The 27,196-nt window shown below is 49.0% G+C and overlaps 3 protein-coding genes across 5 annotated transcripts; 2 read left to right on the top strand and 1 right to left on the bottom strand.

Annotated features, from left to right (window-relative positions):
* Window positions 1-38: 38 nt before the first annotated feature.
* Window positions 39-13,994, top strand: LRRC45 (leucine rich repeat containing 45). Of its 2 annotated transcripts, XM_043999706.1 has the most exons (18): window positions 39-104; window positions 2,346-2,632; window positions 3,471-3,532; window positions 4,000-4,070; window positions 4,229-4,407; window positions 5,215-5,343; window positions 6,508-6,620; window positions 7,255-7,313; window positions 7,401-7,478; window positions 8,523-8,658; window positions 8,808-8,885; window positions 9,214-9,325; window positions 9,448-9,518; window positions 11,390-11,482; window positions 12,290-12,382; window positions 12,919-13,092; window positions 13,178-13,325; window positions 13,486-13,994. In XM_043999706.1, exons 2-18 carry the CDS (start codon window positions 2,401-2,403, stop codon window positions 13,680-13,682), a joined length of 2,025 nt encoding a protein of 674 aa, XP_043855641.1. In that variant the 5' UTR covers window positions 39-104; window positions 2,346-2,400; the 3' UTR covers window positions 13,683-13,994. The 2 variants fall into 2 exon arrangements, with proteins under 2 accessions (XP_043855641.1, XP_043855642.1); XM_043999707.1 differs by lacking the exon at window positions 7,401-7,478.
* Window positions 13,995-15,921: 1,927 nt separating this feature from the next.
* RAC3 (Rac family small GTPase 3) lies at window positions 15,922-19,637 on the top strand. Of its 2 annotated transcripts, XM_043999494.1 has the most exons (7): window positions 16,000-16,177; window positions 17,586-17,657; window positions 18,168-18,285; window positions 18,484-18,546; window positions 18,700-18,859; window positions 18,979-19,147; window positions 19,473-19,630. In XM_043999494.1, exons 1-6 carry the CDS (start codon window positions 16,143-16,145, stop codon window positions 19,107-19,109), a joined length of 579 nt encoding a protein of 192 aa, XP_043855429.1. In that variant the 5' UTR covers window positions 16,000-16,142; the 3' UTR covers window positions 19,110-19,147; window positions 19,473-19,630. The 2 variants fall into 2 exon arrangements, with proteins under 2 accessions (XP_043855430.1, XP_043855429.1); XM_043999495.1 differs by having other exon boundaries at window positions 15,922-16,177; window positions 18,979-19,637.
* A 404-nt stretch (window positions 19,638-20,041) lies between these two features.
* DCXR (dicarbonyl and L-xylulose reductase) lies at window positions 20,042-25,213 on the bottom strand. Its single transcript, XM_043964561.1, has 8 exons — window positions 25,016-25,213; window positions 24,784-24,881; window positions 22,975-23,129; window positions 22,705-22,747; window positions 22,476-22,575; window positions 21,891-21,955; window positions 20,618-20,735; window positions 20,042-20,212 (listed from the first exon to the last, which is right to left on the bottom strand). The coding sequence occupies exons 1-8, from the start codon at window positions 25,065-25,067 to the stop codon at window positions 20,109-20,111; spliced, it is 735 nt and encodes a 244-aa protein (XP_043820496.1). The 5' UTR covers window positions 25,068-25,213; the 3' UTR covers window positions 20,042-20,108.
* Window positions 25,214-27,196: the final 1,983 nt, after the last annotated feature.

Below are 27,196 nucleotides of genomic sequence, written 5' to 3'. Positions count from 1 at the left end.
TTCCTGGGACTTGTAGTTCCTACCGCCTCTAGGCCTCAGGCTGAACTACCTTTCCCAGCGCACCCTGCACTTCCTGGTTACCGAGGCGCTGCTGGCGGCGGCCGGTGAGTGAGTTGGCGGTTCCCACCCCCCGCCGCGAGTGTGGCTGGAGTCGGAGTGTAGCTGGGGGGTGGTGGCCTCGAACCCTCGCCTTGGGGGGGGGGGTAGGGAGGGGGGAAAGCAGATGCGACCCCACGGCCTTTGTTTCCTCCTACCCTGAAACCAGGAGTCAGACACACCTCTCACCTTTCTCCAAAGGGGGGGGGAGCGCATCACGTCATCATCCCTCCGCTGCGCTGCCCCCTCCCCAGTACACACCCCTCTGCCATCTCCCCCCCATGCTCTGCGGTCGATACACTACCCCCTCCCCCTCCACACACGCCGTCTACCACCCCCTCCCCGTATCCAACCTTCGACCCACTACCCCGTCCCCATTCAACCTCCATATCCCCCCTCAACTGTACTTTCTCTCCCCCCACCCTGTATGCTGCCCTCTTCATGTTATATCCACCCCATTCACTTCTCTTTCTCTTTCTTTCTGTCTCTACACCATCGTTTCCTAGAAACTGACCCCACCCAACACTACCCTTGTTTCTCTCATAGAACCCCCCCAAAGAAGTCCCCATGTACATAATATCCTACTTCAGTATTCCTCCATATGAGTCCGTCTTATATATCCCTCTTTAGACACAGTACTACTCTCCCCATCCTTATATGTCGTCCTCCCCACTAGACTACTCCTCTCTGTGAAGAACGAAATTTATAAGTATTTTATTAAAGCACTTATATGTACTAAGCACTGGAGATAGAAAAAGACAACCCCTGCTCTCAAGGAGATCCCATTCTAATGGAGGTGACCACACATGTGGAAAGTTTCGGCTGCAAGTCACATGGAAAAAATCCCATGGTCCTTAAGGTGCAGAGAGAAAGTAGATGGTGATGCCCCTTCTTTAATGTCATTACTACTGTTAAAAACCACAGCAGTTTCTGATATTGAACCATTTTATAGTGCCAAGGACTCTGGGCCGTAGAACTGTGTTTTCTGGGTCTTCAGGAGCTGGGGCTGGAGCAGCTGCAGGAGCAGTTGCCAGGCTGCATCTCCCCAGGGGAGGCTTCCCAGAGTGATGGTTAAAAGCATTGCTATTCCCAAGGCTCTTGAGTTCAGGATCCTGGGCTGTTTGCATTGGTGAGATGGTGGCCAAGGTGGTGATGATGGACTCTGACCTGCCTGCCCCATGCCTGCCTCCTGTCTCTTTTTCAGGGTGCCTTGCTACTCCAACTTGACCGGCTCGCCTCCCTTTCTTTGTATGTGGCAGTGGGTTGACAGTTGATAAGGATGGCTGATCCCTCCTCCACAGAAGTTGCTTGTGCTCTTGTGCTTATCTGCCTGTTGGTGGCAGTCAGCAATTATTGCTAGTAGTGAGAAGGAAGGCGGTCCCTCTTGACACAATGATTTCTCCCCTCAGTGATAGCTACAGGGGCTGGGCTGGGAGCAGGTCTGGTGGTTTGGGAGGCACTGTTGTTCCTAAGGCTCTTGGGTTCAGGGTTCTGGGTTTTCTCTACTAGGGTATGGGGGCGGGGGGGCGGCAATGAGGGTTAAGTGACTAGCCCAGGGTCACACAGCTAGTAAGTGTCAAGTGTCTGAGGCCAGATTTGAACTCAGGTCTTCCTGAATCCAGGGCCAGTGGTTTATCTGCTGCACCACCTAGCTGCCCCTGGTTTGACTTTTTAATATACTTAGGACTGTACTGAACTTAAACTTCCTTGAGTCCTTCCTCTCCATTTATCCAGGGAAGCATCCCAATCAACAAGGGGACCTCCATTATGACAAAGCACCCTCATGACAAGGAGCTTCATTTTATGTAGATTTCCTATGTGTGTCCTCTCCCTAATTCCTTAGCCCATTCTGCCCTTATCAGTACTTACCCTTACGTACCACAATAACTGAACTGGCATTTTGGGAGAAAAGTAGGGAAGAGGAAGAAGAACCCAATGACTTCCCAACACTTGTCCTGCTTTTTCTAATTTCACCCCACATCCCTCATCTGGTGAGACAGTATCTGCCATATCTAGTCTCGAAGTGAATTGTTTGAAGCTGTACTGTTACATGTCATCCAATCTTGTAGCACTTTATAGTCCTTATGCACTTATTGTATTCTGATTTGTGTTTTATTTCTCTGTGTATACTTTAAGTTAACAGTGGTGAAGGCAGCTTGCTGAGGGCCTTCATGAGGATGGAGTTGCTCACCTCATAATTAGTGAGGCTTTGGAACTGCTATTTCTCTCATTCTGGAATTTCTCCACAGACAAGTTGGACTATAAAGAACATAGTGAGGAAGTCCCTCCAGTTTTCCTGGGACAATGGAGGAGTTCCGCCGTTCCTATAGCCGTCTGTGTAAGGACAATGGAGCTGAGCCTCAGGAAGCAGTCCTCAAGCAGCTGCATGATCTTCGGGAGGGCCATCGCAAGAGCAAGCTGGACCTGGCCACCCAGAGCTTGTCGGTTGACACCTGCGGTGCTCTGGGAAAGCTCCTGCAAAATGACATCCTATTTTCAGTGGTCCTCCTTAGTGACTGCATGATGAGTGAGGAAGGTGAATGATGGTTCTAGGTACTTGGTCAGAGGCCAGCAGCCTCTGACTGCTGCTTGGGCTAGGCCAGTTCTGAACTCCTTGTCCCAGTCCCGGCCTCAGATATATAGACTTTCCATTGCTTCCATCACCATTTCATATACTGAACAAAAATATTAGGTTCCCACTCAGAAGCCAAACCCTCTAAGGTGCCTTCGGCTCTCGTGGTATCTCTTTTCCCAGCCTTACTCTAGACTGGGAGAGCCTTGGGAGATGGGAAGAAAGTTTTCCCTTCTTCTGTGAGGGACTTAAGGCCAAATATTTCTCTGTAGCCCCTAGACTTCCACAACAACCAGACCACTCCCACATCTTCTTGAATCCTCTAAAGTTATACCAGCTCTGTACATTGGCTTAGAAATAAGCTTATTGTGTGATAACAATTCACCTTCATGAACATCAGTTTCCTTTCCTGAAACCTGGCAACCTTTTCTAAGCAAACATGATTTCAGCTTGAGAAAATGCTTTTTAGACTTTTAGATGTTATATAAATGTAATATCTTCTTATCAGTAGGAGGATCTCTATGAGTCTCAGCCTTAGGAGATCCCTAACATGGTAGTCTTGGGGTCGTTGGCACCAGAAATAGCCTAACATTTGGCTTGCTGATTGTAGTGAGTTGGAGCAGTATTCTGTTGCTATGGTCAACTTGGGTTCAGTTATAAACCTAACCCAGACCAAACTAAAAGTAAAAAATCTCTTTCCTGGGTCTAAGGAGTTACCTGAACATAGGAAAAGGAGAGTACAAGAGATGAGCTCGGGAAGCCATTGTATTCCAAGAAAAAAATAACTCCTTGTCTCTTGCAGGATCCAAACTGCTGATACAAGGACTTTGTTCAAACACAGGAGTGAGATATCTGGATTTAAAGGTGAGCAGATGGAACCATAGTCTTTACAGGAACACCTGACCCAAGGAGCCATGGGGGAAAGATGGGGATTGGTAAATACTTTAGTGAGGTAGTCTGTGGTATCCTGTTTGAATGGCCCAGCTTATATGTGGCCTGAGAATTTTTTTTTCTGATTATGTTATAGACGTATAGCTTGAATTCATGAAAATCCTTAAGCTCAAAGGGAAAGATCATAAATCTCCTACAGTGCTTAATACATAGTGTGTCTAATAAATACATGTTGAATAAATGAAGGAATGGGTGAGTAGCACTAGTCCCACGAAGGAATGATGTGCCTAACTCCCCTCTGCAATGTCTTAGGGACCATTCCTGAAGGTCTGCCTAGCCTCAATTTCACCTTGTAGCAGGCTCACTGAAAAGGTAGGGATTTCACATTGAGAGTCCAGCCTTTAGGAAGGTGAATGACTGACCACTCATGTCTGTCCTAGGGTAATAACCTTCGAGCTATAGGGGCTGAGGCTCTGGGCAAACTCCTCCGACAAAACAAGTCCATTCAAAGGTAAGAGGGTGACTCCCTGCCCACCCCCTTCTCATCCACATTGTTCAGGGTTATTCCTAGAGAGAAAAGCTCCCAAACAATTCTCCTATTCATTCCCATGAGCCTTCATGGGTACAAGTTGCTCTTCTGTGCCAGCCTGATGATGGCTTTTTTTGCAGCCTTATTCTAGAGTGGAACAATCTGGGAGTATGGGAAGAAAGTTTTTCTCTCTTTTGTGAGGGCCTTGGGGCCAATACCACTCTGCAGCAACTGGACCTCCGAAACAACCAGATCAACCACAAGGGGGCAGAAGAGCTGGCCATGGCCTTGAAGAACAATTCCACTCTTCAAGAAATAGGTAAGGAAGTTCCATCCAGGCCTGACCCTGCTGACCCAGTGGCAGGGGAGAGTTGTCTCCCCTTATTTCCCCTGGCCATGGAGTTGGTCTGTGCTCTGGAGTGCAAAGGGAACGTGGGATGCTATTTGGAAAATGAGCAATGATAAAAATAATAGCTAGCATTTCTTAAGACACTTTTTAAGGTTTGCAAAAGCATTTTACAACTCCCATTTCATTTACAATTTCCCATCTCACAACAACCCTGGGAGGCTATTATTATCCCCTTGTGACAGATGCTAAGGCAAGCAGGCTTGCCCAGGGTCACACACTAGTTAAGTATCGGAGGCCGGATTTGAACTCACATCCTCCTGACTCCAGGTCTGGCACTCTGTCCACTGAACCCCTAGGAAACTGTTCCTGTTCCCTACCCTGCTGCTCTACTTGTACAAGTTAGCATCCCTCTCTGTACCCGGACACTCTAAGCATTTTTGCCATCTCTCCTTTTTCACCTCCTGTTGTAATTTTCATGTTTTTCAAGAAGTGGCAGGAAAGCATCTGTGCACTTCTAACTGGGGAGGCAATGGTAACTTGAAATAGAGCTTTTCCTCTCACATTCCCAGACCAAAGTTTTAGCTCTGTCCCTTTCTTCCTACATGGCCACCTGTTCTGCTGAGACTCCATAGCTGCCTTCCTCATGATTCCATAGTCCCTCTAGCTGGAATGAGAGAATTAGCAATTGATGGGACTCTGTGGCAAGACTTCTTTTCTATTATTCTGTCCTCTGGTGGTTTTCTCTGTCTCTGTGATGTTGTCCTGTTTCCCCCTCAGATCTGCGTTGGAATAACATTGGAATCCTGGGAGGCCGGGCAATTGTAAATTGTCTTTCCAACAACAAGACCCTAAGGAAGCTGGAGCTAGCTGGGAACAACATCCCAGGGGATATCTTGAAAGCTGTTGGTAAGTGGCAGGATTGGATGGAATTGGATTCTCAGAACTGCCTTGAAATGGGACATTAACCAGCTCTCAGACCTGCTGGGTCCCTTTGATTGAATCCTGTCTGTTGAGGAAGCTAAATATTTTGAGGGACCATCCACTGGGAAGGGAAAAATCTAATTGTACAGGACTAGTACACAGTAGAGCAGTTTCTTTTCCCATACCTATTGATAGAATAAGGCCTTCTCCCTAAGAGAAAGAATTTTGTGAAAGCACAGGATGCAGTAGGTTTTACTCCAGCATCTGCAGGTTTCTAAGGAAGTAGCTCAAAAATACAACCTAGAACGAGAGATTCTATGGTTTAATGTTCCTTTAAGGTTTGCAAAGCACTTTACATAAAATGAATTAAAGTATGTAAAGTGCTTTGCAAACCTTAAAGTGCTAGATAAAAACTATCAGTGATTATTGATAAAGTCAACATAGTCCCCTGGAGTGCTAGGGAAGTCATTGCTTTCACAGGACTGTGGGACCATAGCTATACAAGCAAGACTTCCTGGAGCTTTTAAGGGCCACTATAATAGTAATTTCTCATATTTATATAACGTTTTAAGACTTATAAAAGTGCTTCCATCACAATAATCCTCTGAGGGATTACTTGATATCCTCATTTTACAGATGGGGAAACTGAGGTTCTAAGAGGATGATGCCCAGGGTCACCCAGCTAGCCAGTAATGTCTGAGGCAGAATTTGAACTCAGGTCTCCTGCCTCCGGTTCAGCACTCTTTCTACTATGCCATACTACCTCTTCAGAAAAATAATGTGCACTAAACTTTCAGCCATTCACTTGGGAGCAAGATTCTAGTTTGTCAGTTATCCAAAGAGAATTCAGAGTTATAGCCCAGTTTCTCCTTACCCCTTACCATAATCCTAAGTTCCTTCCTATATCTTCTCAGTCAGAGTATTCTCAGGAAATGCAAATTCGTTTATATTTCTCATCTGTGATAATAGCAGTACTTTATAAGAGTGCCCAGAACAGATAGAACATCTGGTTGGTGGACCTCAGGACCTTGAGAGCTCTCCTCAGCTGCAGCCTCTGGACAGGCCAAAAGAACAGTCTGGCTCCAAGTGAGGAGACAGTTGTCCCAGAGTGAAGAGGGCTGTGGGGGTGACACTGTTGTCTCCTGACAGAGCAAGCCATGGATCACAACCTTGACAGGCAAGTGTCATTCCATGAGAATCAGAACCGGACCTATGTGCTGAGCAAAGAAGTCCAAAACCTCAAAGAAGAGAAGTCCAAACAGGTAAGCAGCCTTGCTTCTCACCTGCCATCTCACCCCAGAACACAGACTCCTCGATCAGGAAGCCAGCTGGTCATCTATCTGTCTGCACCTTGGGCTTGGACTTTTGTTGCTTACCCTCAGTGAGATGATTTCCCTCATTATAGGTTTTGTGTAGATGAAGAGAAGCTAGTTCTCCTTTCCCCTTTCTTTCTACTCCTTCAGATTTCTCTCCTCCTCAGGAAAGGAGTTGTTCAATCGGGGACTTTTGGTATGGTAGCTCATCGTTTTCATGGTCACCATGAGCTGTGCCATCCACTTTTCCTTTTTGGGAGAAGAAGGGAGACTAATACTTCCTTTCCAGTGTCTCCCTAAAGTTTTCTCTGCATTGTCAAGTCCCTTCATCTGATTCTCCTATTTTCCTGACTCAGCTTTCTGCTCTTATACCCCACAATCCCTCAATAGTAAGTGTTCCTCTTTCCTGACATAGCTGACAGCCCAGTGCTATCAGAGCCCTATGGATAGATGAAGTGTGAAGTTAGAAGGGTAGACTCTCTTATTTACTTGGCATGACCTGAGGACTGCTTAGTCTTCTGCCCCAAATCTTTGTCCCAAATATCAACTATTTTTATATGGCTTGTGTCTGTTCTATCCCCAGTTCCTGAACCTGATGGATACAATTGATAAACAAAGGGAAGAGATTTCCAGGAATTGCAGGTGAGTGGTTCAGAAGGAGGTGAGAGGCAGCTGCTTTATGGGATATATGGGTTTTGTTCATTGGTCAGCTCTCTTGCCATTCCTTAGGACATCGGCAGTTCGAGTGGGTCAGCTTCAAGAGGCTCTGAATGAGCGTCACTCCATCATCAACTCCCTCAAGGCCAAGTATGTAGTGGGTTGGGATGGGGTAAGCATAGTGGTAGTTTGGGGTACCCCTAGTAGGCTTCCTTAACACATCAAGATATTTGAAGCAAGTGGATAAAGCACCGGCCCTGGAGTCAGGAGTACCTGAGTTCAAATCCGGCCTCAGACACTTAACACATACTAGCTGTGTGACCCTGGGCAAGTCACTTAACCCCAATTGCCTCACTTAAAAAAATATATATTTGAAGCACCTGTTCTGTCCCTGACCTTCACAGAGTTTTTAGGACATGAGAACACCAACTGCATGGGCATTTCAGAACACCAGGGGAAAATAGGGAACCAATAGCACTGAGTGTGCTGGGGGAAAAAATGGTGCATAATAAGGGAATAGTTAAAGTTGGATTGGGTTAATCCAGAATGGCTTCTTGGAGAAAGAACTTGGAGCTGGCTTTTGAAGGTGGTGGGGTGGATGTGGGCCAGCAGAGAGAAGGAAAGAGAACTACAAGTGGGTTTGATGGAACAAGTAAGTTTGGTTTGGTTTGGTTTTTTAGATGGATTAGGTTAACTGGTCTAGAGGGCTTAAGGTCATGGTGGGGGATGGGGGGGACAGTTGGCGATGGGCTCTTTAAAAGTCAAGCTGGGGGCAGCTAGGTGGCACAGTGGATAAAGCACCGGCCCTGGATTCAGGAGGACCTGAGTTCAAATCGGGCCTCAGACACTTGACACTTAATAGCTGTGTGACCCTGGTCAAGTCACTTAACCCTCATTGCCCTGCCCCTACCCCCCCAAAATCAAGCTGAAGGGTTTGGGTTTTAAAGCAATGATCAAAAGAAACTTCTACAGAGTCTTAAAAAGCATCCCTCCCAAGCACAGGCTTCCCACACTGCCCTCAGTACTTTGTTTTGCAACTCTCTGGTGCATTTGTCATGGGATGTAATATCGCTTTTATGGTTCCCTGTGTTTTGTCTTATACTCCTAACCAGACTTCTTATGTCTCCTCCAGTGCCCAAGCCAGTGTGCCCTGGATAGGCACTAATTGAATAAACCTCCTCTCCCATCATATAGGCTGCAGATGACTGAGGCTGCCTTGGCCCTGTCTGAGCAGAAGGTCCAAGACTTGAGTGAGCTGTTGACCACTGCACAGCAGGAGCAAATAAACCTGTCTCAGCGACAGTCCAAGGAACTGAAGCTAGAGCAACAGGTACAGTGGACGAGGGATTTCAGTTGATTCAGTGATCAGGGAGAAGACCGGGCAACAGGGAGATGAACAGGGAGGGGTACTGCCTAGGCCTCAAGTGCGACAGAAAGAAAGAGAGCCTGACCCATTGTCTCTCAACTATGCACTCCTAGGAAGCTGCAGATCGGGAATCAAAACTACTGAAAGAATTGGCTGCATCCAATGACAGAAATATGCTTCTCCGTAACCAGGTAAGATAGAGGCCAGGCCAGGGCTAACAGGCTGAAGTGGGACACGTTTGGATGTCCCAGCTAAGGAGCAGCAGTGCTGCCCTGGCAGAGATGTCCAGGAGATAGAGCTGAGTGAGCCCAACATCACTGAGATCAAATTCCCACAGAAACAGGGGCCACAAAACCATGCATAAGGATTCCTATAGGCCACATAGTGACTTGGAAAACCACATATTAACATTATCTTTGTTTTCTTATATTTCTGTTAAAATATTTCTCAATTACATGTTAGTTCGGTTTGGGCTGCCCTGGGGAGCCACATGTTTGACACCTCTGCTCGACCTTTCAGGTGGATGAACTAGAACGAAAGAGCAAGACACAGCAGGAGCGGCTCTTCATGACAAAGCAGGAACTGACCAACATGACAGCAGAGTTGAAATTACGATTAACCCAGGCTGAAGGTGAGTGCTAGGGGGGAGTGGGGAGGGGGTGGTTTGGGGAGGGGAACCCTAAGATAGAGCAGGGTCAGAAGGCCACTCCTGTGGAAGGGTGTGACCCACATCTCCCTACTTTGATCTTCCAGAGCGCCTAGAAATGGAGAAGAGGAGATTCAAACAAAGCTTAGAAGATTCAGAAAACCTGCGACTAAAAGAGGTAAAAAAGGATCCATGGCCTCTCTTCAGAGCCTCCTTAGTCTCTCCAGCTTGCATAGTGTTTATTCCTGTTCTCAGATCCACCGAGGCACCACTTAACTGACCTGCAACATATCCATCTAGTGAGATTGGGTCAGGTAGGGGAAGTGGAGGGTGGCTTCTGGGAAGCTGTAGTTCCACACCCAACTGGGGCATTCATAGTATCCTAGTGTAGCAGAAAAGTGAGAAGAAACCTTCCAGACTGTCTAGCCCAAAGTCTTCATTTTACAGAGGAGGAAGTAGGGTCAGGGAAACACAACCCAGCCTGCCTGAAGTCACCCAGAGAAGTGGTGGCAGAGCTAGAACCAAAGCCAGGTCTCCAGATGCCTGGGTAATCATAGAATGCCCATCTTTTTGTTCCCCGATCTTAATAGTATTTTATTTTTTTCCAGTTACATGTAAAAATTGTTCCCAACATTCATTTTTATAAGATTTTGAGTTCCAAATGTTTCTCCCTTCCGTTCCCCCCCAAGACAGCAAGCAAGTTACACAGTACAATCATGTTAAATGTATTTCCACATTAGTCATGTTGTGAAAGAAGAATCAAAACAAAAGGAGAAAACCTCAAGAAAGAAGAAAAAAGTAAAAATAGTCTGCTTCCATCTGCATTCAGACTCCAGAGTTCTTTTTCTGGATGTGGAGAGCATTCTCCACCATGAGTCTTTTGGAATTGTCTTGGATCATTGTATTGCTGAGAAGAACTAGGTCTATCATAGTTGATCATTGCACAGTGTTCCTGTTACTGTGTACAGTGTTCTCCTGGTTCTGCTTACTTCACTCAGCATTAATTCTTGTAAGTCTTTCCAGATTTTTCTGAAATCCACCTGCTCATCATTTCTTATAGCACAATAGTATTCCATTACATTCATATACCACAACTTGTTCAGCCATTCCCCAACTGAAGGGCATCCCCGTCCATCTTTTTTATAAAGAGGAAGAGAGAGTCAGACGTGGTCATGAAGACCTGCATTCAGCTTCTGACACACACTGGCAGTGTTACTCAGGGCAAGTCACTTAGAGCCTTTCAATTTTGAAGGTGCAGATTTGCATTGGTAGAGGAACTTCCTCACTCTATACTGAGCAGTCCCTCTCTACACTGATTTTTTTTTTTAAACTTTGGTAAAAATTAACTGAATTATGCTTCGTGATTTATAAAATACTTATATATTCTTACTTAATTCTCATGATAGCCTTGGAAAGTAGGTAATTCAAATACTGTTATCCCCCATTTTACAGATCCTAATCTGTAAATCCTAAACTGAAGATCAGGGAGGTTAGGTGACTTGCCCAAGGTCAACTGGTTAAGTCGTTAGAATAGGGATTTGAACTGAGGCCTCTTAATTCCCAGTCTCTAAGTATCCACTTTCCCAGGCTACTTGTCTGACTTAAAACCTACCTAAAAGGTATCAGGAAGGACAGTAGGACAGAACATCTTAATATTAGGAAGTTAGCTTCTCCCTAAAAATGAATTTACTTTCAAGTAGGTGAACAATCCTTTCCCACCTAAGTTTTTCTTCAACATCAGACCTGGAGGCCTTCTGGCCTTGAATCCATCTCTTCTCAGAAGGAAGGAAATTGGGGCAGCTAGGTGGTACAGTGGATAAAGCACTGGCCCTGAATTCAGGAGGACCTGAGTTCAAATCTGACTTCAGACATATGACACTAACTAGCTGTGTGACCCTAGGCAAGTCACTTAACCCCCATTGCCCCGAAAAAAAAAAGGGGGGGGAGGAAATGGGGCTCAGAAAAGCAACTGTCTCCAGAGGCTGTTGGAAAAGAATTAGGGAGCAGGGCTTCTCTAGGCCTCAAGCATTTGTCTTTGTTACTGAGCAGGTAGAAAACATGAGTCGTCACATGGAGGAGAGTGAACGATGCTTACAGGAGAGGATACAAAAGCTGGAGACTGTGCGAATCTCCCTGGAGGAGGTGAGCATTCATGATACAGGGGGGACATTGACCCATAAATAACATCTCTCAGAGTAAGAGACTGGAAATAGCCCTCCAGAGTGTGTAGATATTACCCCCTTCCCCATACCTTCCTCGTACTTCCATGTTACAGCCACAGCCTGGTGGACCTGGATTCAAGGATATTCTGGCTTGTGGGCTGCAAAGGTATTCCTTTACACTTTGCCAGTGTCTGCCCCTTAATGTCATCTTCTTCCCTTCTTGAGGGAAATGTCCAGAAACCCAGAAGGTGATCTAGAAGGCAGGCAGTGGCAAAGCAAGGCTACGATTGTATTGGAAGTGACAACCACAGAGCTTAGGGCAAAGTATGAAAGGATCCTCCCGTGTGCTAAGGCCACTGATTTCTCATGTCATGTTGGGGTGGATGGGAGCAGGGTTGGATATCCTGGCAAAAGGCCCTGTTAAGAAAATAGCTGAATTCCATTTAATAATTGAGAGTTCTGGGCTGAAGTTGAAAAATAACTTGGCAAAGGGTATAGCGTTAGTGCAAGTCCCACCCCTGACACTGGCTGGATGATGCTACCTAGGCAAGTCCCTTAACTTCTCAGTGCCCCCAGGCAACTCTTAAAGTGAAGAACAATTGCTCATCTGCTTTGGTAGAGGTTGCTTCTTTATTGGGAATTCCTTCTATCGGTGAAATTACAAGTTCAAGCTTCCCACCCCCAAAAGGGCTGACTTTGCCATAAAGCCTGCTAAGTAGCCAGAATGGGGTCACTCCCTGGGAATGGGTATGGGCCTCCTAGAGGTTTCATGTCTGTGCCTGAGTAGGAAGTGAGCCGAGTGAAGAAAGCTATACTGGCTGAGCGAGGTCAGGCAGAGGAGGAGATGATGAAGGCCAAGAACCAAGTCCGCCTGGAAATGGTGAGTTGATCAACCCTGGAGAAGCCCAGCCCTTTACTGGTATTGAGGAAGAGAAGGCACAACTAGGATGCCTGAGAAATCGAAGTTGGGTCCCTACTCTCAAGAGGTTCTAATGGGGGAGGGAGGACACACATGAAGAGAACAGGACAAAACAGCATTTAAACAAGTATGGAGCTAATTTACAGATCAAATCTATTGCAAAAGATACCATTGTGATGATTAGTCTCCCTAATTAAAAGATTTTTAATACAGTTTTTGTCCCATTGATTTCAAGCAGTATTGCATGCAACAAAGGAATCTGAACAGCTCTTAGCTCTTGGGGGTTGGTTGTAAAGACTCTTGGCCTGTTACTTATTGTGTAAGAATTGAAGAGGCAAGGAGTAAAGGAGGGATTATTGATTTGGGTTGGGGTTCATTGGATGGATTTTAAGAAATCCTGGGAGGAAGAAAAAGGCAATGGAGGAGGGGAGTACATGGTAGTGACCCATCCTTCCAAGATGGCCCCAGTCATCGTTGTTGTTCTTTGGACCTTCTAGCAACAGCGAATGACTCATCTGGAAGAGAAAATAAGGGTGACATCCCAGGCCCGGGATGAAGCTCAGGAATACTGCCTCCAGCAGAAACAAGCTGTGGCTGAAAGCCAGGCCAAGAGCAACCAGATGAGCCTCCAGATGGAAGCGCTGAGGCGGCAGCTAGAGGAGCTGCAGCAGGTATGTTTGTAGGGCCCCCCCAGCCCCTGCCGAGGGGCCACACCAGGGGTCCCACTCCCTCTATTCACAGTATTTTCCCCAATAGGAACTGAGAAACAAGGAACAGGAGAAGGTGGCTGAGGTGAACAAGGTGCGAGTAGAGTTGCAGGAGCAGATTGGCCACCTGCAGGCAGAGCGGACAGCCCAGGAAGGGTTGAAGGAGAAGATTACAGCCCTGGAAAGGCAGATCAAAGGTGAGGCCTCTACCTGAAACAGCTCCACAGGGAGGGTCCTGCTTCCCAGCCTAACACAGAAGCCCTTCTCGCCCCTGGCCTACTTGCTCCACATGACATCATGTGGCACAGACGAAGAGACCTTTGCTTCCCCCTCACCAGATTTCTCCTCTCCCCACAGTGATGTCAAGCAGCCATCGGGAGGCTCTGCTGGACAGAGAGGGTGAGAACGCTTCTATCAGGGAAAAGCTGAGGCTCAAGAACGCAGAGATTAACAGGTTGCGGGAGGAGGAGGCCCAGCGAGCGAGCTTCCTGCAGAATGCCATCTTGGCTTATGTACAGGGTTCCTCCCTGGGGACTCCAAACCCCGACAAGTAATAAGAGTCAGGGGAGGTTCTGAGACTGGGTATAAAGCACAGCAAGACAAAGGGAGCTCGGCTCTGCCTACGAGACAACCTCCATCTCCTGAGTCATTCTTGGGGCCTACGATGAAGAGTGCAGCACGAGACCTTCCAGAGCATTTGAGGATTCCTGCGGGAGGTACAGTCGATGCCAGAGAACTACTACGAAGGGAGGTGGGAAATCTGGGTTTCTCCCAACTTTCTTCCCTTCCTTCACCTCTTTCAAACAAGGCAAAATGGCTTTCCTATCTCATCTCCAACTTAAAACAACACTGATGACTGAGGAGAATGGAGGCTACCATGCTGTTTTTTTGACAAATGCAATTTAGTTTTGTGATCTGAATTTCACTGGCCCAAAGAAATCACCCCAGACTAGGGTTTGTCTCCAGCAAGGGGCTGGTCAGTGCCTGCTGGGTCAGAAGCAGATCCATGGCTGAGTGCTCCCTGGTACCCAAGGACTTAACGATTCCCTTCTCTGCCCCTTCTTTGCTGTAGCTCAAAAGAAATGTGAGATGCTCAAATTTAGAGCCATCTCTACTCCAAATGTTCACATGGACTATTCGTGCCTGACCACAGTAGAGCCTTCCAAGCTCATATTGGTCTGATCAACCATAGTCGGACACACTGTACCTTGACCCCGACATAGTGGTGGTATTTTGGTCCTTTGATCTTTGAACACAAAGGACAACCGCCAATCTTTGCCCCTCCAACCTATTTTGAGAATCATGTGCCTTAAGAGAGTGCTGGAAAATGACAGAAAACCTGGAGCAGAACTAAATATGAACTCTGCAGATATCTCTCCTCAAGAGATAGCTGAGGGTTTGTGTGTGTGTGTGTGTGTGTGTGTGTGTGTGTGTGTGTGTATGTGCATGCATAGTCATGTGCTAGTACAAAGCAGATAATGTTATGATCACTTTTTAAATTAACCTTGAGACTCAGTGGACATTCTTTTGCACACTGTCAGGGCTAAGCCCTGCATCTACTGTGGCAATTTTTTTCTTTAAATTGTTTGGCATGTTTCCGAAATATAGAGCTTGTGCATTTCATGATACACCAGGGCCTCTGGTGCCTGTGCATCTCCCTAGGACCAAAGCATCTCGTTCCCTGAGCAGAAGCCCCTAATCCTCTTGTCCTGTGCTGCCTTGCTTAAAGACTTTCCTCTTCCTTAGTAAGCCTTCACCTCAACTTCTGCCCTCTTGCATGTGGCAACCTCTGGCAGCTTCAAAGAAAGGGGCCTTGGAATTCTCTTTCTTGCTTAACAAAGGCTTGGTCAAAGACCATCTGAATATCTTTGTATATGGATATGCCAAAACCCACCTCGCTGCAAAAGGTATTCTCTCCAGGGAATTTGGAGTTTCCCAAAAGTGCCCCTACCTGTCACCAAGGTTTATGCTACTCAATCAAAGATTAATCAGTTGATGTTTGAGGGCCTACTATGGAAAAGGCCCTGATCCTCGGGCTGGCCCCTGCCTACAGCTCCAGGGTCTCCTTTCTAAGACACATCCGGTTGGCTCTGGTGTCGATGAGTGAGCAAAAGAAGGGCGCCATTCCCCTTTGCCATCAGCACGGCTGAAGCCTAAGCAGCAAACACGGAGAGCATCATGCTAGAGCGAGCCTAGCCTGGCCCTGAGTAGGGGGCTTGTGTGTGTGGTGCGAGAGAAGCCGCTCCTCTTTGATGTGACTGTTAGATCCAACTTTTCTTCCCTCCTTTCCCTATGGGCTCTGCCCCATTGTCCAGGTGCCCCAAATTAAAAGCAACACATGACCTGCGTAATGGACAAGGCAGAGAGCTAGGTGCTGGGGTTACAATGACAAAACCAAAATAGTCCCCTCGAGGAAGTTGGAGTCTATTGACAGGATACATTCTGTGCGCAGATAATCGGATGCAAGATAATTGCTGAGAGAAATCTCTAGCAACTGGGGAGGGGCAGGGCTGGGAGATCAGCAAGGTTTCACAAAAGGACTGGATCCCTGCAGCCAGGCCCCTGCCCTCAGCGGTACTCCCCTCACTGCCTCCGTTCCAGCCCGCAGGCGTGTCCTCCCGCGGCCCCAGCCCGGCACCCGCATAGCCAGCAAACCGGGCAGGACTGAGTTACCCATCCCAGAGGTCTTAGGGAGCTCGTTTGGGAGGAGCTAAGCCCCTGCCGCCCCAGTGGCCCTGGGCCACGGAGTCACCTCCGCCCGAGTGGGCGGGGAAAGGTCTGGGGTTCCACCTCCCACCTTCGCGGCGCCCGCCCGCCCGCCGGCCTCGGGTCTTCGGCTGTCTCCGGCCGCGGCGCTCGGCGGCGCTCGGCTGTCTCCGGCCCCAGCCGCTCGCTCGTTCGGCTCAGCCCCCTCGACTCTCCAGTCCCCGCCGTGGCTGCGGCGCTGGGGCATTTCCCTGCGGTTCGGCTCGCAGACCCCGGCTCCCGCGCAGCCGGCTCCTGGCCCCGGGCACATGCAGGCGATCAAATGCGTGGTGGTCGGCGACGGGTGAGCCCTGGGCGGGCGATGGAGCCCACCCTGGGGACGCGGGGGGCGGATCTGGCTCTGGGGGTACCGGGGGGCGGGGTCCGGCTCAGGGGGACCAGTGGGCGGGGTCTGGGGCGCCACCCTGGCCGGAGAGGAAGGGGCCGGGGCAGGGGCTGGGGCCAGTGCAAGGATGCTAAGGGTGGGTCTGCATCTCGGGATGGGTGGGGGCAGGGTCCAGGGAGATGAAAGGGCACGTTTGCTGGATCCTGAGAACCCACGAGACCAGGTAACGGGACTGACACCTGCTCGGGGGCAGCAGCCCGGGCCGGGCGGTGTGTCTGCCCACCACCCCATCCCCTCCACCCCCCATCTGAGGGCACGCACGTGCCACGCCCTGGCAGCGTTGTCTCTTTGGGGCTGGACAGAGCCTCGGCCCCTTGGTCAGCATCTGGACTGGAAAAGGGGGGGGGGGAAGAGGGAGGGGCACCCAGGTCCCAGAAAAGGAGGGCAGTAACCTGAGGAGCCGAAGAAATGGAGAAAAAGCCTTGGGAAGGTCCCCCTGTATCACTATTGGTCAGGAAGGGAAGCTAGGGAGAATATTTACATCAGATAGAAATGAACTGAAGGACCCCTTCAGTTCCAACTCTGAAATTCTTCCATTTCCCCTTCTCCTAACCATCTCCAGACCTCCCACCCCACATTTTCATTTCAGTGGACTCTTTGAGGACACCAGCTGTTTGATTTTTGCCTTTGCATTCCCAGCACTTTGTCTGGAGTATTGAATTGAGTATGAATTTCCCCCGTGGGTGCCCTAGTCTTTCCCCCCCATTCCTAGTTTTTTTTTTTTTTAATCGGTATTGGCCTAGTGACCCAAGAGGCAGAGTACATACACAGAAGGAATAACTAGTTCATCTCCCCCACAAATTCTACCTTTTTGGGTGGGTGGGATTGAGTCCCACTGTCTCAGACTTCGAGGAGATCCAGCTCTCACTTACTTCCTCCTACCGACCCTCTCTGCCTGAGACCTGAGGTAGTGGTGAGACAGGCTCGTTAGAATCAGCCTGGCACTGGGTGCTCCTCTCCTCTTCCCTTTTTCATCCTCCTTAGAGACTTTGTAAGTTCACTCAAGTTGCTGGAATACCCATCACCACCCCTTCCCTCCCTCAACCCCACCAAACAACTTCCATTTCTTGGTTCCTTCACACCTCTTGGGTCTCTCCAGAAAAACTGGGTCTGGGGAGGCATGTGGAACCATGGGAGACCCCACAGTTTCCACCTTCATCTAGACTCCTGTCTCCTCATTCCAGACCTTGGGGTGCAACATCCCAAAGAAAGGACAGAGTCTTCATCAAGTGGGTGGGTTCAGTGGGGGAGGGTATGGGCAAGACTTTGGGAATCAGCCTCTGGTGTATGCCATTTCATCCTAAAGAGCCGTGGGGAAGACATGCCTGCTGATCAGCTACACCACGAATGCCTTCCCTGGAGAGTACATCCCCACCGTGTGAGCGCCTGGGACCCGGGCAGTCTGGGACAGGGCACTTGAAGACAGCCAGTTAGAAAGGAGACCAAAGAGGGGGCACAGAAGAGGGGTGCACGGGGGGGCAGCTAGGTGGAGCAGTGGATAGAGCACCGGCCCTGGAGTCAGGAGTACCTGAGTTCAAATCCAGCCTCAGACACTTAACACTTACTAGCTGTGTGACCCTGGGCAAGTCACTTAACCCCAATTGCCTCACTAAAAAAAAAAAAAGAAGAAGAGGGGTGCATGTCTGGGTTTGGTCCCTGCCTGTGGAAAAGATGGGAGGACCTTGGAGAGGGGAGGGCAAATGCTGACTTTGCCACAGTCTACATTCCCTGAAGATACAGTGTTGCTGATTCTGAAGGGCTGGAGGGGGACAGGGCAATGGGGTGGCTAAGACTTTTGAAGATCCCTGTGCAGAGCTCTGGGGGTGAGGGGGAGCGGGACTCAGGGGCCAAACTCCTCAACTCTGACATCCATGTCTTGTTCCTCCAGTTTTGACAATTACTCAGCCAATGTGATGGTAGATGGGAAGCCAGTGAACCTGGGGCTGTGGGATACAGCTGGGCAGGAAGACTATGACCGGCTTCGACCCCTCTCTTATCCCCAGACTGTATGTAGTCCCTGCAGTTTCCTACTTTCTCCCCTTCCCAAGCTGGCTAGGGGCTCTGGGGCTCTGGGGAGAATTGGGATTTCAGTACCCAGACTTGTAGGTCAGGGTTGGAATTTGACAGTGGGCCAAGGTGGGTGAAATAGAGTGTGGGGAGGATTCCTTTCACCAGCAAACGCTTGACCCCCTTTTCCTCCATAGGATGTCTTCCTGATCTGCTTCTCCCTGGTGAGCCCAGCCTCCTTCGAGAATGTCCGTGCCAAGGTACTACGTGGGCAAGGGCAGGAAGGAAAGCCATGCTAGGAACACTAGGCCCTTTTCTTCCTTTTCCAGAAGCCTGAGGCCCAGGAAAGGGGAGAGAGAACAGGGGCCACAAGGAAGGGATGACCCCTTAGCATCTCATACATCTTCCCATAGTGGTACCCTGAGGTACGACATCACTGCCCCAACACGCCCATAATCCTGGTGGGCACCAAGCTGGACCTTCGAGATGACAAGGACACCATCGAACGGCTTCGGGACAAGAAGCTGGCCCCCATCACCTACCCCCAGGGCTTGGCCATGGCCCGAGAGATTGGTGAGTAGGGGCAGTGGGATACAGTAGCAGGGGATGATAAGAGGAAGGTCAGTTACATGATAAGGTAGGGCTGCTGCCATCCTCATCCTCACCCTGAGACCCCTTCCCCCTACCCCCAGGTTCTGTCAAGTACCTGGAGTGCTCAGCATTGACTCAGCGGGGGCTTAAGACAGTGTTTGATGAAGCCATTCGGGCAGTGCTGTGTCCCCCTCCCATCAAGAAACCTGGGAAGAAGTGTACTGTGTTCTAGATCCTGCCCAGAGTCCCCTACCCGAGGGGGCCTGAGTGGTGAGGAGGGCTAGGAGCCCAAGGGCCAGGGGGGCTAGGACGGTGTCCCAGACCCCCAAGTATGGTGTCATTGTTGAAATGTTTGATTTCCCTTCAGTCTGATGTGACATGGGTCTGGGGAGTGGGAAGATAGTGAGGGAGGGGGGTGGGGAGGGGAGGCTTGGGCTCTGGGGAGGGAAGAACAGCACAAGGAACAGGGCATGCTGTCCTGGAGGGGCTGGAGGGGGGTAGCTGATAGACAGGGGAGAGAGGAAGCCCCTGCCCCCTCCTACCCAGGCCTGGCAAGCACAGTCTGAAGCTTCCTCCCACTCTGCTCTGCACCCAGGGAGCCAGGAGCCCAGGCCTCCAGCCAGCACAGGAGGGAGCAGGGTCTCTCTCTGAGAGGAGAAGGGGGATGACCAGGGAAGCCCCGGGATGGGCATCCCACATTGGGGAGGGTGAGGGGAGGGAAAGGAGGGGAGTATGTGACTGTGGGTTTTATTCATCCTGTCCCAGGACAGGGCCATCATCCCTTATTTTATACAATAAACATTCTCCATGAACACAGGCCTTGCCTTTCTTTAAAGCTGACCCTCCACTAACCAGATAGCTTGCTTTTCTGCTCTCCCCTCCCCCCCAATATACCAAGAGCTTCCCGGGATGGTTACTTTGTGAGCCAGGAGTATCCACAGGAGTCTCGCCTATACTATTGCCAACCTCAGACAGTTTTCCCTCAAGAGCCCCATATTGGCTTGTCCCAAGCCCAAAGATCTAGTTTAGTTTGTAGGGTGACTTTGGGGACTTAGAGCCAGAACCAGCCCAGACTCCCCAAGAGGCTGAACTCTTCCATCTCTACCTTCCCCAGCACCACCATCAGCCCTTCCCTCCTCAGGCCAAATAATCAGCATTCAAGGATCAGATTGTACACATTTAATAGGACCCATAAAGCAGACGACTCCCCTTGCTTCAGGATGCTGGCCTCCTAACCCACCAGGTAGCCTCCGTCCACCAGCAGGGCTGAGCCCGTAGTCATGGCACTATGGTCACTCAGCAGGAAAAGAATGCTGTTCACCACATCCTGCACCTCTGCAAGGGGAACAGGGTGATATCAGGAGGTTAGGAGACAGGTGTGTCTCTGTGGTAGGGTCCTGCGCCCCTCCTTTTGGGGGGGGAGTGTCGGGACAATGAGGGTTAAGTGACTTGCCCTGGGTCATACAGTTAGTAAGAGTCAGGTGTCTGAGGCCGGATTTCAACTCAGGTCCTCCTGAATCCAGGGCTGGTGCTCTATCTACTGAGCCACTGAGCTGCCCCTGTGCCCTGCCATTTTTAAAGGGGATTGTGCATTCTTGTATCCATGGCAAGTGCAAGGGACTCAGGTTCTGTCCTAGGCCTCTTGGAAGGCACCAAGAGATAAACAACCTGGGGGGAGGAGGGAAGAGAGGGAACGGATGATATTTGATCTTGAGGACCCACTGCTCACCCTCAACTCACCTGCAAACTTGCCCAGTGGGATTCGGCTTAGCATGGGCTTTGCTTTCTTGGCGTCACTCCAGTTGGCACTGCCCATGGCAGTCATCACCACCGTGGGATTCACTGTGTTCACCCGGATCTGGGTTAAAAGGGGATCAGGTTAGCACTACAGGGGCATGGCTACCCTTGGGGCAGCCTGGGAGTCTCAGGAACTGAGCTGAAAGGGACCTCAGAAGGAATCTGGTCCAACCCAGGGCTGGACAAGAATCCTCTCTACAATGTGAACCTGACAAGTGTGCCTGACAGCTATTGCCAGGAGACCCCCAACCCCACTTCTCCTGAAGCAGCCTTGTTCCACGGTGGGATAGTTTTAAGTGTTCTGAAGGGTTTTTTGGGGTTTTTTTTGCTCCACTCCCCCAAAAGCCCCCAGCAAGACCACATTTCCCTCTCTAACTTTTACTCAATACTTCTCATTTTGTCCTCCGGTCAGTCAGTCAATAGGAACTGATAAGGACTTATCCTTATGATGTGCCAGGGACTGGTACCATAGAGAAAAAGTCTAACACCTCTTCCAAACAACAGCCCTTCATTACAGGAACACAGTTATAACAAGATGTCACCCTCAGTATTTCCTTCTGCAGGCATGTTTTGCAGGCAGTTAGGGTTAAGTGACTTGCCCAGGATCACACAGTTAGTAAGTGTCAGAGGCCAGTAAGTGTAAGAGACCACATTTGAACTCAGGTTTTCCTAACTCCAGGTGTGGTGCTCTATCCACGGAGCCACTTAAACATCTCCAATGCCTTCAACTGATAGGACATGAACTTGAAACCCATTTCTATCCAGCTTCTCCTCTGAAACCTAAATTATCAACATTCTTCCTAAAATGTGGCATGCAGAAATGAAGAAACTGCTCCAGCTGTGGGCTGACCAAGGCAGAGGATAGGACTTTTCTTTCTTTCTTTCTTTCTTTCTTTCTTCCTTTCTTCCTTTCTTTCTTTCTTTCTTTCTTTCTTTCTTTCTTTCTTTCTTTCTTTCTTTCTTTCTTTCTTTCTTTCTTTCTTTCTTTCTTTCTTTCTTTCTTTCTTTCTTTCTTTCTCTCTCTTTCTTTCTTGGCAATGAGGGTTAAGCCCAGGGTCACACAACTAGTAAGTGTCAAGTGTCTTAGGCCACATTTGAACTCAGGTCCTCCTGACTCCAGGTCCAGTGCTCTATCCACTGTGCCACCTGGCTGCTGGGGAGAGGCCCTTTTGGGTCGTGTAATAAGTGGACTTAATCATGATGCCTCAGATCTTACCTTGTGGGGTCCCAGCTCCAGAGCCATCACCTTGGTTAGCATATCCATGGCACTTTTGGTGGAGCCTGATCAGGGGCGATGGAGTATAGTAAAAGAGAGAAAAAACATTAAAAGTCTTTGGTTATTTAGAAAAGGATGGTTAAGAGGGGTAGCTGGCAAATATACAGAGAGAAGGAGGAGGCACCTCAAGGTCAGGGGCTGTGTTTTTGCTTCCCTGGTGTTTAGCACAGTGCCTGTCATATAGTAGGCACTTAATCAATGCTTGTTGATTGACCAAGAGACTCAGGGTTAGGGAACCCAAGAGTTGGAAGTGGCCCAGGGACCCGGTTAATGGGAAGGTTAAGCCCCAGGCTGAGTGTCAAAAGACTTGGTGTCCAGTCCTCCCTTTCACCGGCTCCCTGTGGATAATTCTCTGGGCCTCAGTTTTTTCACCTGTAAAGTGCAGGGGTTGGATTACCTGATCTCTCAGGTTCCTTCCTCCCAGACTTTCCATTCTACATTAAGATGGGGCCTGGTGGTTCAAATTGTTGAAACAAGTGGCTGAAGAAAGGACAGTGAGGGAGGGCTCAGGGGGCATGCACTCACAGTAGATGGCATGGTCCCTTAGGGCACATTTGGAGGCCTGGCTGGACACATTGACGATAGCTCCTGGGGCTCCCCGTGCTATCAACCCCCTGGCAACAATCTAGAGATCAGGGAGGAAATGGGTACCAAACAGAAGGATGAGAAGGAAGAAGGGGTTTGAATGAGGGAATTTTATTATATTATCATTTCCCACATTGTTGGAATTCCCAAACCTTGTGCCACCACTCACCTGGGACACTTGGACCACTGACCGATAATTCACATCAAAGGATCTGGGGACAGATACAGACAGTCATAGCCAGAAGGGAAAATATCTCCCTACCCACAACCCCAGGGCCCATCCCAGTTCCTTCTTCAGCAGAGCAGATAAGGTGGGTTCTCATTCCCCCCACAGGGGAAAAATACCAGGGTAGATTCCTAGGACCTGCCTTTTAAGCAGGTCAGTTTCCCCACCATCCTGGAGCCCTGCTTTTTTTTTTTCCCTACCCCTAGGGCTTACCTGTCACATGCCTCCTTAGTGACTTCCAGGAAAGGCTGTAGCAAGGCTACACCTGCATTGTTCACCAACAGGTCCACGGGGCCAATGTTGCTCAGAGCCTGCTCTGTGGCCTCCCAGTCTCCCAGATCCACACATAAAGTCTCTATTCCTGGGCACTTCAGGGGATTGGAAAGGCAACAATGGGAGAAAAGCTTCCTGAGGTGGAAGAGTTCCTGACCCCAACTAGGAGCTCAGGAAAGAGGAAGACAATTGGGGAATGGGAATGGGAAAGTGAGATGATCACATGATGATGATGAACAAGTCTTAGGTTCTCATTTCCTGGCAGTGCTTCCACTCATGGGTTAAGAGCATATTAAAGTTGACTTGTAGAATGACAATGACAGGAGTCTCCAGTAGATCCTGTAACCCCTCAAAATGGTCTCTGGGAACTTTGGTGCCCCTTAGAAAACAGAATCCCTCAGTTCTAAACTTTGAGCCAGAATTGGATTTCTCAAGGAAATTGAAGGCTCACTGCTCACCCCTCAAACACTTTTTTGGGAACTGGGGGGTGGCAGTCGGGGTTAAGTGACTCTCTCAAGGTTACACAGCTAGTAAGTGTCTGAGACCAAATTTGAACTCAGGTCCTCCTGGACTCCAGGGCCAGTGCTCTATTCACTGCTTGACCTACCTGCCACCTAGTTGCCCCTCATACACTTTCAACTACCTCTGCCCATGTCATCACAATAGCTACGACTCTGTGCCCCCAGATTACTTCAAGTACATTTCTGGGGAGCAGGAGGCAGCTGTAGCCTCAGCCTCTGCTGTTCTGGAGTCCCAGGTCTCTGCCAAATGTGACCTGGGAGTGGACATGAATGTATGGCAGTAGGGACCAAGAGTGGGTGATGATTCTCACAGCATGGCCCCAAGGCCTGGACCATCAACTCTGTAGACTGGAAGACAGATGGGGAAAGATAGAGAATTAGGATAGCCTATGATCAAAATTTAAGAAGCACTTTGCCTGTGCCGTTTATCTTAGAGTAGATACCCTAAGAAGGTGTTGGTACTGGAGTGAGGAAGATTTGGGGATGTGGGCTTCAAACCCACATCTGACATTGACTAATTCTGAGCCAGTCCCTTAACCCCTTTCTGCTTGTTTCTTCCTATGTACAATGAGGATAATTACAGTAACTGTGAGGCATGGGTGAGGTTGAGGACCCAGCCGAGGAGCCCTCCTGGCTGAGTAATCCAGTCAGTCATTTAACTGCTTGATGCCCCCAGGCAACTCTTCAGAGCCAGAAGTCCCAGAGCAGTGACTCTCATAGAAGGCATTTCCTCATCAGAAATTCTCTTTATGAACAAAACCACAGAGCAGCTAAAAAGGAAAAATAGTAATAGCCTACCTCCCTGGGTGGTTGTGCGGATCAAAAGACAAATGTGTGTGAAGGGCTTTGCAAACCTTAAAATGCACTGTATAAATGCCGGCTTTTATTACCGAGCCTCAATATCCTCTCCATTTTATAGATAAGGAAACTGTCAGTCAGAAAAGTGTAAGGAAGGAAGGAAGGAAGGGGCAGAGCTCGAATGGGAGACTAGACCTTCTGCACCTAAGTCCAACTCTGTTGCCTCTGAATCTCTGGATTTTGCTGCTGTTTTTGGTGGGAGGACCAAGCAGGAGGGATGTGGGTGAGGAGGCTGACCCGCGAAGTCAGCTGGCATGCAGCAGCCTGGCCTCTCTGGACCCACGTGCCCAGAAGGCTAGGGGCAAGGTTCTAGTGGGCGGGGTGGGGCTAGAGCAGGAAGGGACTGCGGGGCTCGGAGATCCCCAGTTACCTCCTGGGCCAGGCTGACCAGGTCCTCCTGAGTCCGGCTCACTGCTACCACTTGGGCTCCTCTGGCAAACAACGCCTTGGCAGTGTCCCTTCCGATGCCTGCAACGCACGGAGAAGATGAGGGATGGTTTCGACCCTCTTGACCGCTCGGCCCCGCCTACCACCGACCCCTGCCCTGGCCCGGGCCTCGGCCCCAGCCCCAGCCCCAGCCCCAGCCTCGGCTCCGGTCCTACCTTTGCCCGCTCCGGTGACAAGCGCCCGGCGGCCGTCAAAACTTCGCTCCATCACGACAGCTACTATCCTTCTTGGACCCGAGCAGACTCTGAGGTCCTGGAATGAGACCTGGCTCCAACCCCGGGAAGGAGGGAGGAGAGAAAAGACAGTTTATCCAATCAGAAATCGCTTTCCAAGAGAGGAGGTGGTATCATTCGAATAGCTTCGGCCATATTAGTGTGGCCGGGGGTGGGTTCGGTCAAGAGGTTATGATTGGCTGACATCGTGGGCGAAGGTGGTGCTGTGGTCGGGGGCGTGGCCTGGAGAGCATCTTTGACTTAACCCTCCTAGTTCGGGTCTCGCACTATATTGAGCTGGCAGCAGACTGCAAGTTCTCAGGTATAATTTCATATAACCAGCCCTGGGATACATTACTCCCCTGCCCACACTCTACGGTCCCACACTCTAATGGCCTTTTTGCATCTTCCCTCTGCGCCTTTGAACGGGCTGTCCCAACTGCCTGGAGTGCTTTCCCTCCTCACCTCTGCCTCTACCTCTTTCCAAACAGCTTTAGTGCCACGTATCGCCTCTCAAAACGATGGAAGGCATTGTCCCTTTCATATGGTTGGTTACTGAAAGGGGCAGAAAAGGAAAATTCACGAAAGGAAAACGGGTAAAATGAAATTGTGAAGAAAATCTCTCAGAAAAACAGGAAGCCTCAAATGGCTTCCTGAACAGAGCCCAGCTCTACAACATATACTCTAGGAAAAACGTGAAGTTTGCAGAAGATAAAGTAAGGAATTTAAGTAAGTGACTTTCTCCTATTGGCAGCCAGCAAACTCCTGCCCAGGCTAACGAGACAGTAATATTTTATCCCGAACAGAGAACCGTCAAAGATACCTATAGCCTGGATGGCCTTCTTTTGGGGGGAAGAAAGAGCAGAGGTCTCTCCTGAGAAAGTCCCTGGGATGCCTGGAAGCCCCTAGTAGCAAAATAACCATGACCAGGGTGAGTGCAGCTTGGACTAGGACAACCTAGGGCTCTGAGGTCCCTAGCACCCTGTACTGAAATGCCAGAGAGAGTGCTGAAGATCCTGCCCTCTGAACCTGCAAGATCCAGAGGGAGCTCACCCGGGAGGAGGAGTTCAGTGCAAGAATACAGGTGACCCAAGGCAGGAAAAAACAAGGTCAACCACTGACCCAAATGTGCAGCAAGGGGTGGAGTATGGCTCTGACACTAAGTCCCAATTTATGAACAAAATGTGGAGAGATGACTAAACCAAAGAAGTCAATAATCAGTTTCAAAATTATTATAAATCTAGAGTCTCCCCCCCCAAAAAATAGAGACTAACTCTGGATCTGCTCTTGTTCAAATGCTCATAGGAAAAAATGGATCTTCCACAAGTATTATATGAATAGCTAGAACAAATGAAATAAGAGGGTAAAAGTGAAATAAAATATTTGGAAGAAAAAAAATGGATGGAGATTAAGTAGCTTAGAAAATAAAGTAGCAACCTTTGCCCCAAGAATATCAAAAGACTAAAATTTGTTTTTTAAACATTGTAAGATTTCAAATCTGGCCTCAGGAACTTGACACTTACTAGCTGTGTGACCCTGGGCAAGTCATTTAACCCCCATTGCCATGCAAAACCCCCCCAAAACCCAACAAAAACCCCACAACACTATAAGATATCTGATATCAAAAACAACTCACCTGGAAAACAGGTCAAGGAGACATAATTCTAGAATCAATAGACTCAGGGGATGCCATCAATTGAGGAATTGAACAAGTTGTGATAAGCGGGTAGAATTCAGAGAAACCTGGAAAGACTTTAGGGGACGTGCCGAGTGAAGTGAGCAGAACCAGGAGAATATTGTACATAGTAACAGCAACATTGTGTTATGATCAATTGTGATAGATTTAGCTCTTCTCAGCAATACAATGATCCACGACAGTTCCAAAGCACTCATCATGGAAAATGCCCAGAATAAAGAACTGTGGAATCTGAATGCAGATTGAACCATATCATTTCTAATTTTTTTTTTCATTTTTGAGCTTCATGCCTTTTGTTCTGATTCTTTTTTCACAGGACTAATGCAGAAATGTGTTTAATGTGATTGTACATATATAAGCTCTATCAGATTGCTTTCTGTCTTGGGGAGAAGGAAGGGAAGGGAAGGAGAAAACTTTGGAACTCAAAA

Source organism: Dromiciops gliroides, chromosome 4 (genome assembly GCF_019393635.1).
Source record: "Dromiciops gliroides isolate mDroGli1 chromosome 4, mDroGli1.pri, whole genome shotgun sequence".
NCBI lineage: Eukaryota > Metazoa > Chordata > Mammalia > Microbiotheria > Microbiotheriidae > Dromiciops > Dromiciops gliroides.
The sequence above is the reverse complement of the archived record's forward strand: the minus strand, read 5'-3'. Positions and strand labels throughout refer to the sequence as shown.

Excerpts from the sequence above, each read along its gene's own strand:
- LRRC45 (XM_043999706.1), top strand. The coding sequence starts at position 2,401 with ATGGAGGAGTTCCGCCGTTCCTATAGCCGTCTGTGTAAGGACAATGGA. Across the intron at positions 7,314-7,400 it reads GAGATTTCCAGGAATTGCAG|GACATCGGCAGTTCGAGTGG; the intron begins GTGAGTGGTTCA and ends GCCATTCCTTAG. Across the intron at positions 8,886-9,213 it reads ATATGCTTCTCCGTAACCAG|GTGGATGAACTAGAACGAAA; the intron begins GTAAGATAGAGG and ends TCGACCTTTCAG.
- RAC3 (XM_043999495.1), top strand. The coding sequence starts at position 16,143 with ATGCAGGCGATCAAATGCGTGGTGGTCGGCGACGG. Across the intron at positions 18,547-18,699 it reads TCGAGAATGTCCGTGCCAAG|TGGTACCCTGAGGTACGACA; the intron begins GTACTACGTGGG and ends ATCTTCCCATAG. Across the intron at positions 18,860-18,978 it reads GGCCATGGCCCGAGAGATTG|GTTCTGTCAAGTACCTGGAG; the intron begins GTGAGTAGGGGC and ends CCCTACCCCCAG.
- DCXR (XM_043964561.1), bottom strand. The coding sequence starts at position 25,067 with ATGGAGCGAAGTTTTGACGGCCGCCGGGCGCTTGTCACCGGAGCGGGC. Across the intron at positions 21,956-22,475 it reads AAGGGACCATGCCATCTACT|GCTCCACCAAAAGTGCCATG; the intron begins GTGAGTGCATGC and ends GCCCCTGATCAG. Across the intron at positions 20,213-20,617 it reads CCCACTGGGCAAGTTTGCAG|AGGTGCAGGATGTGGTGAAC; the intron begins GTGAGTTGAGGG and ends TTCCCCTTGCAG.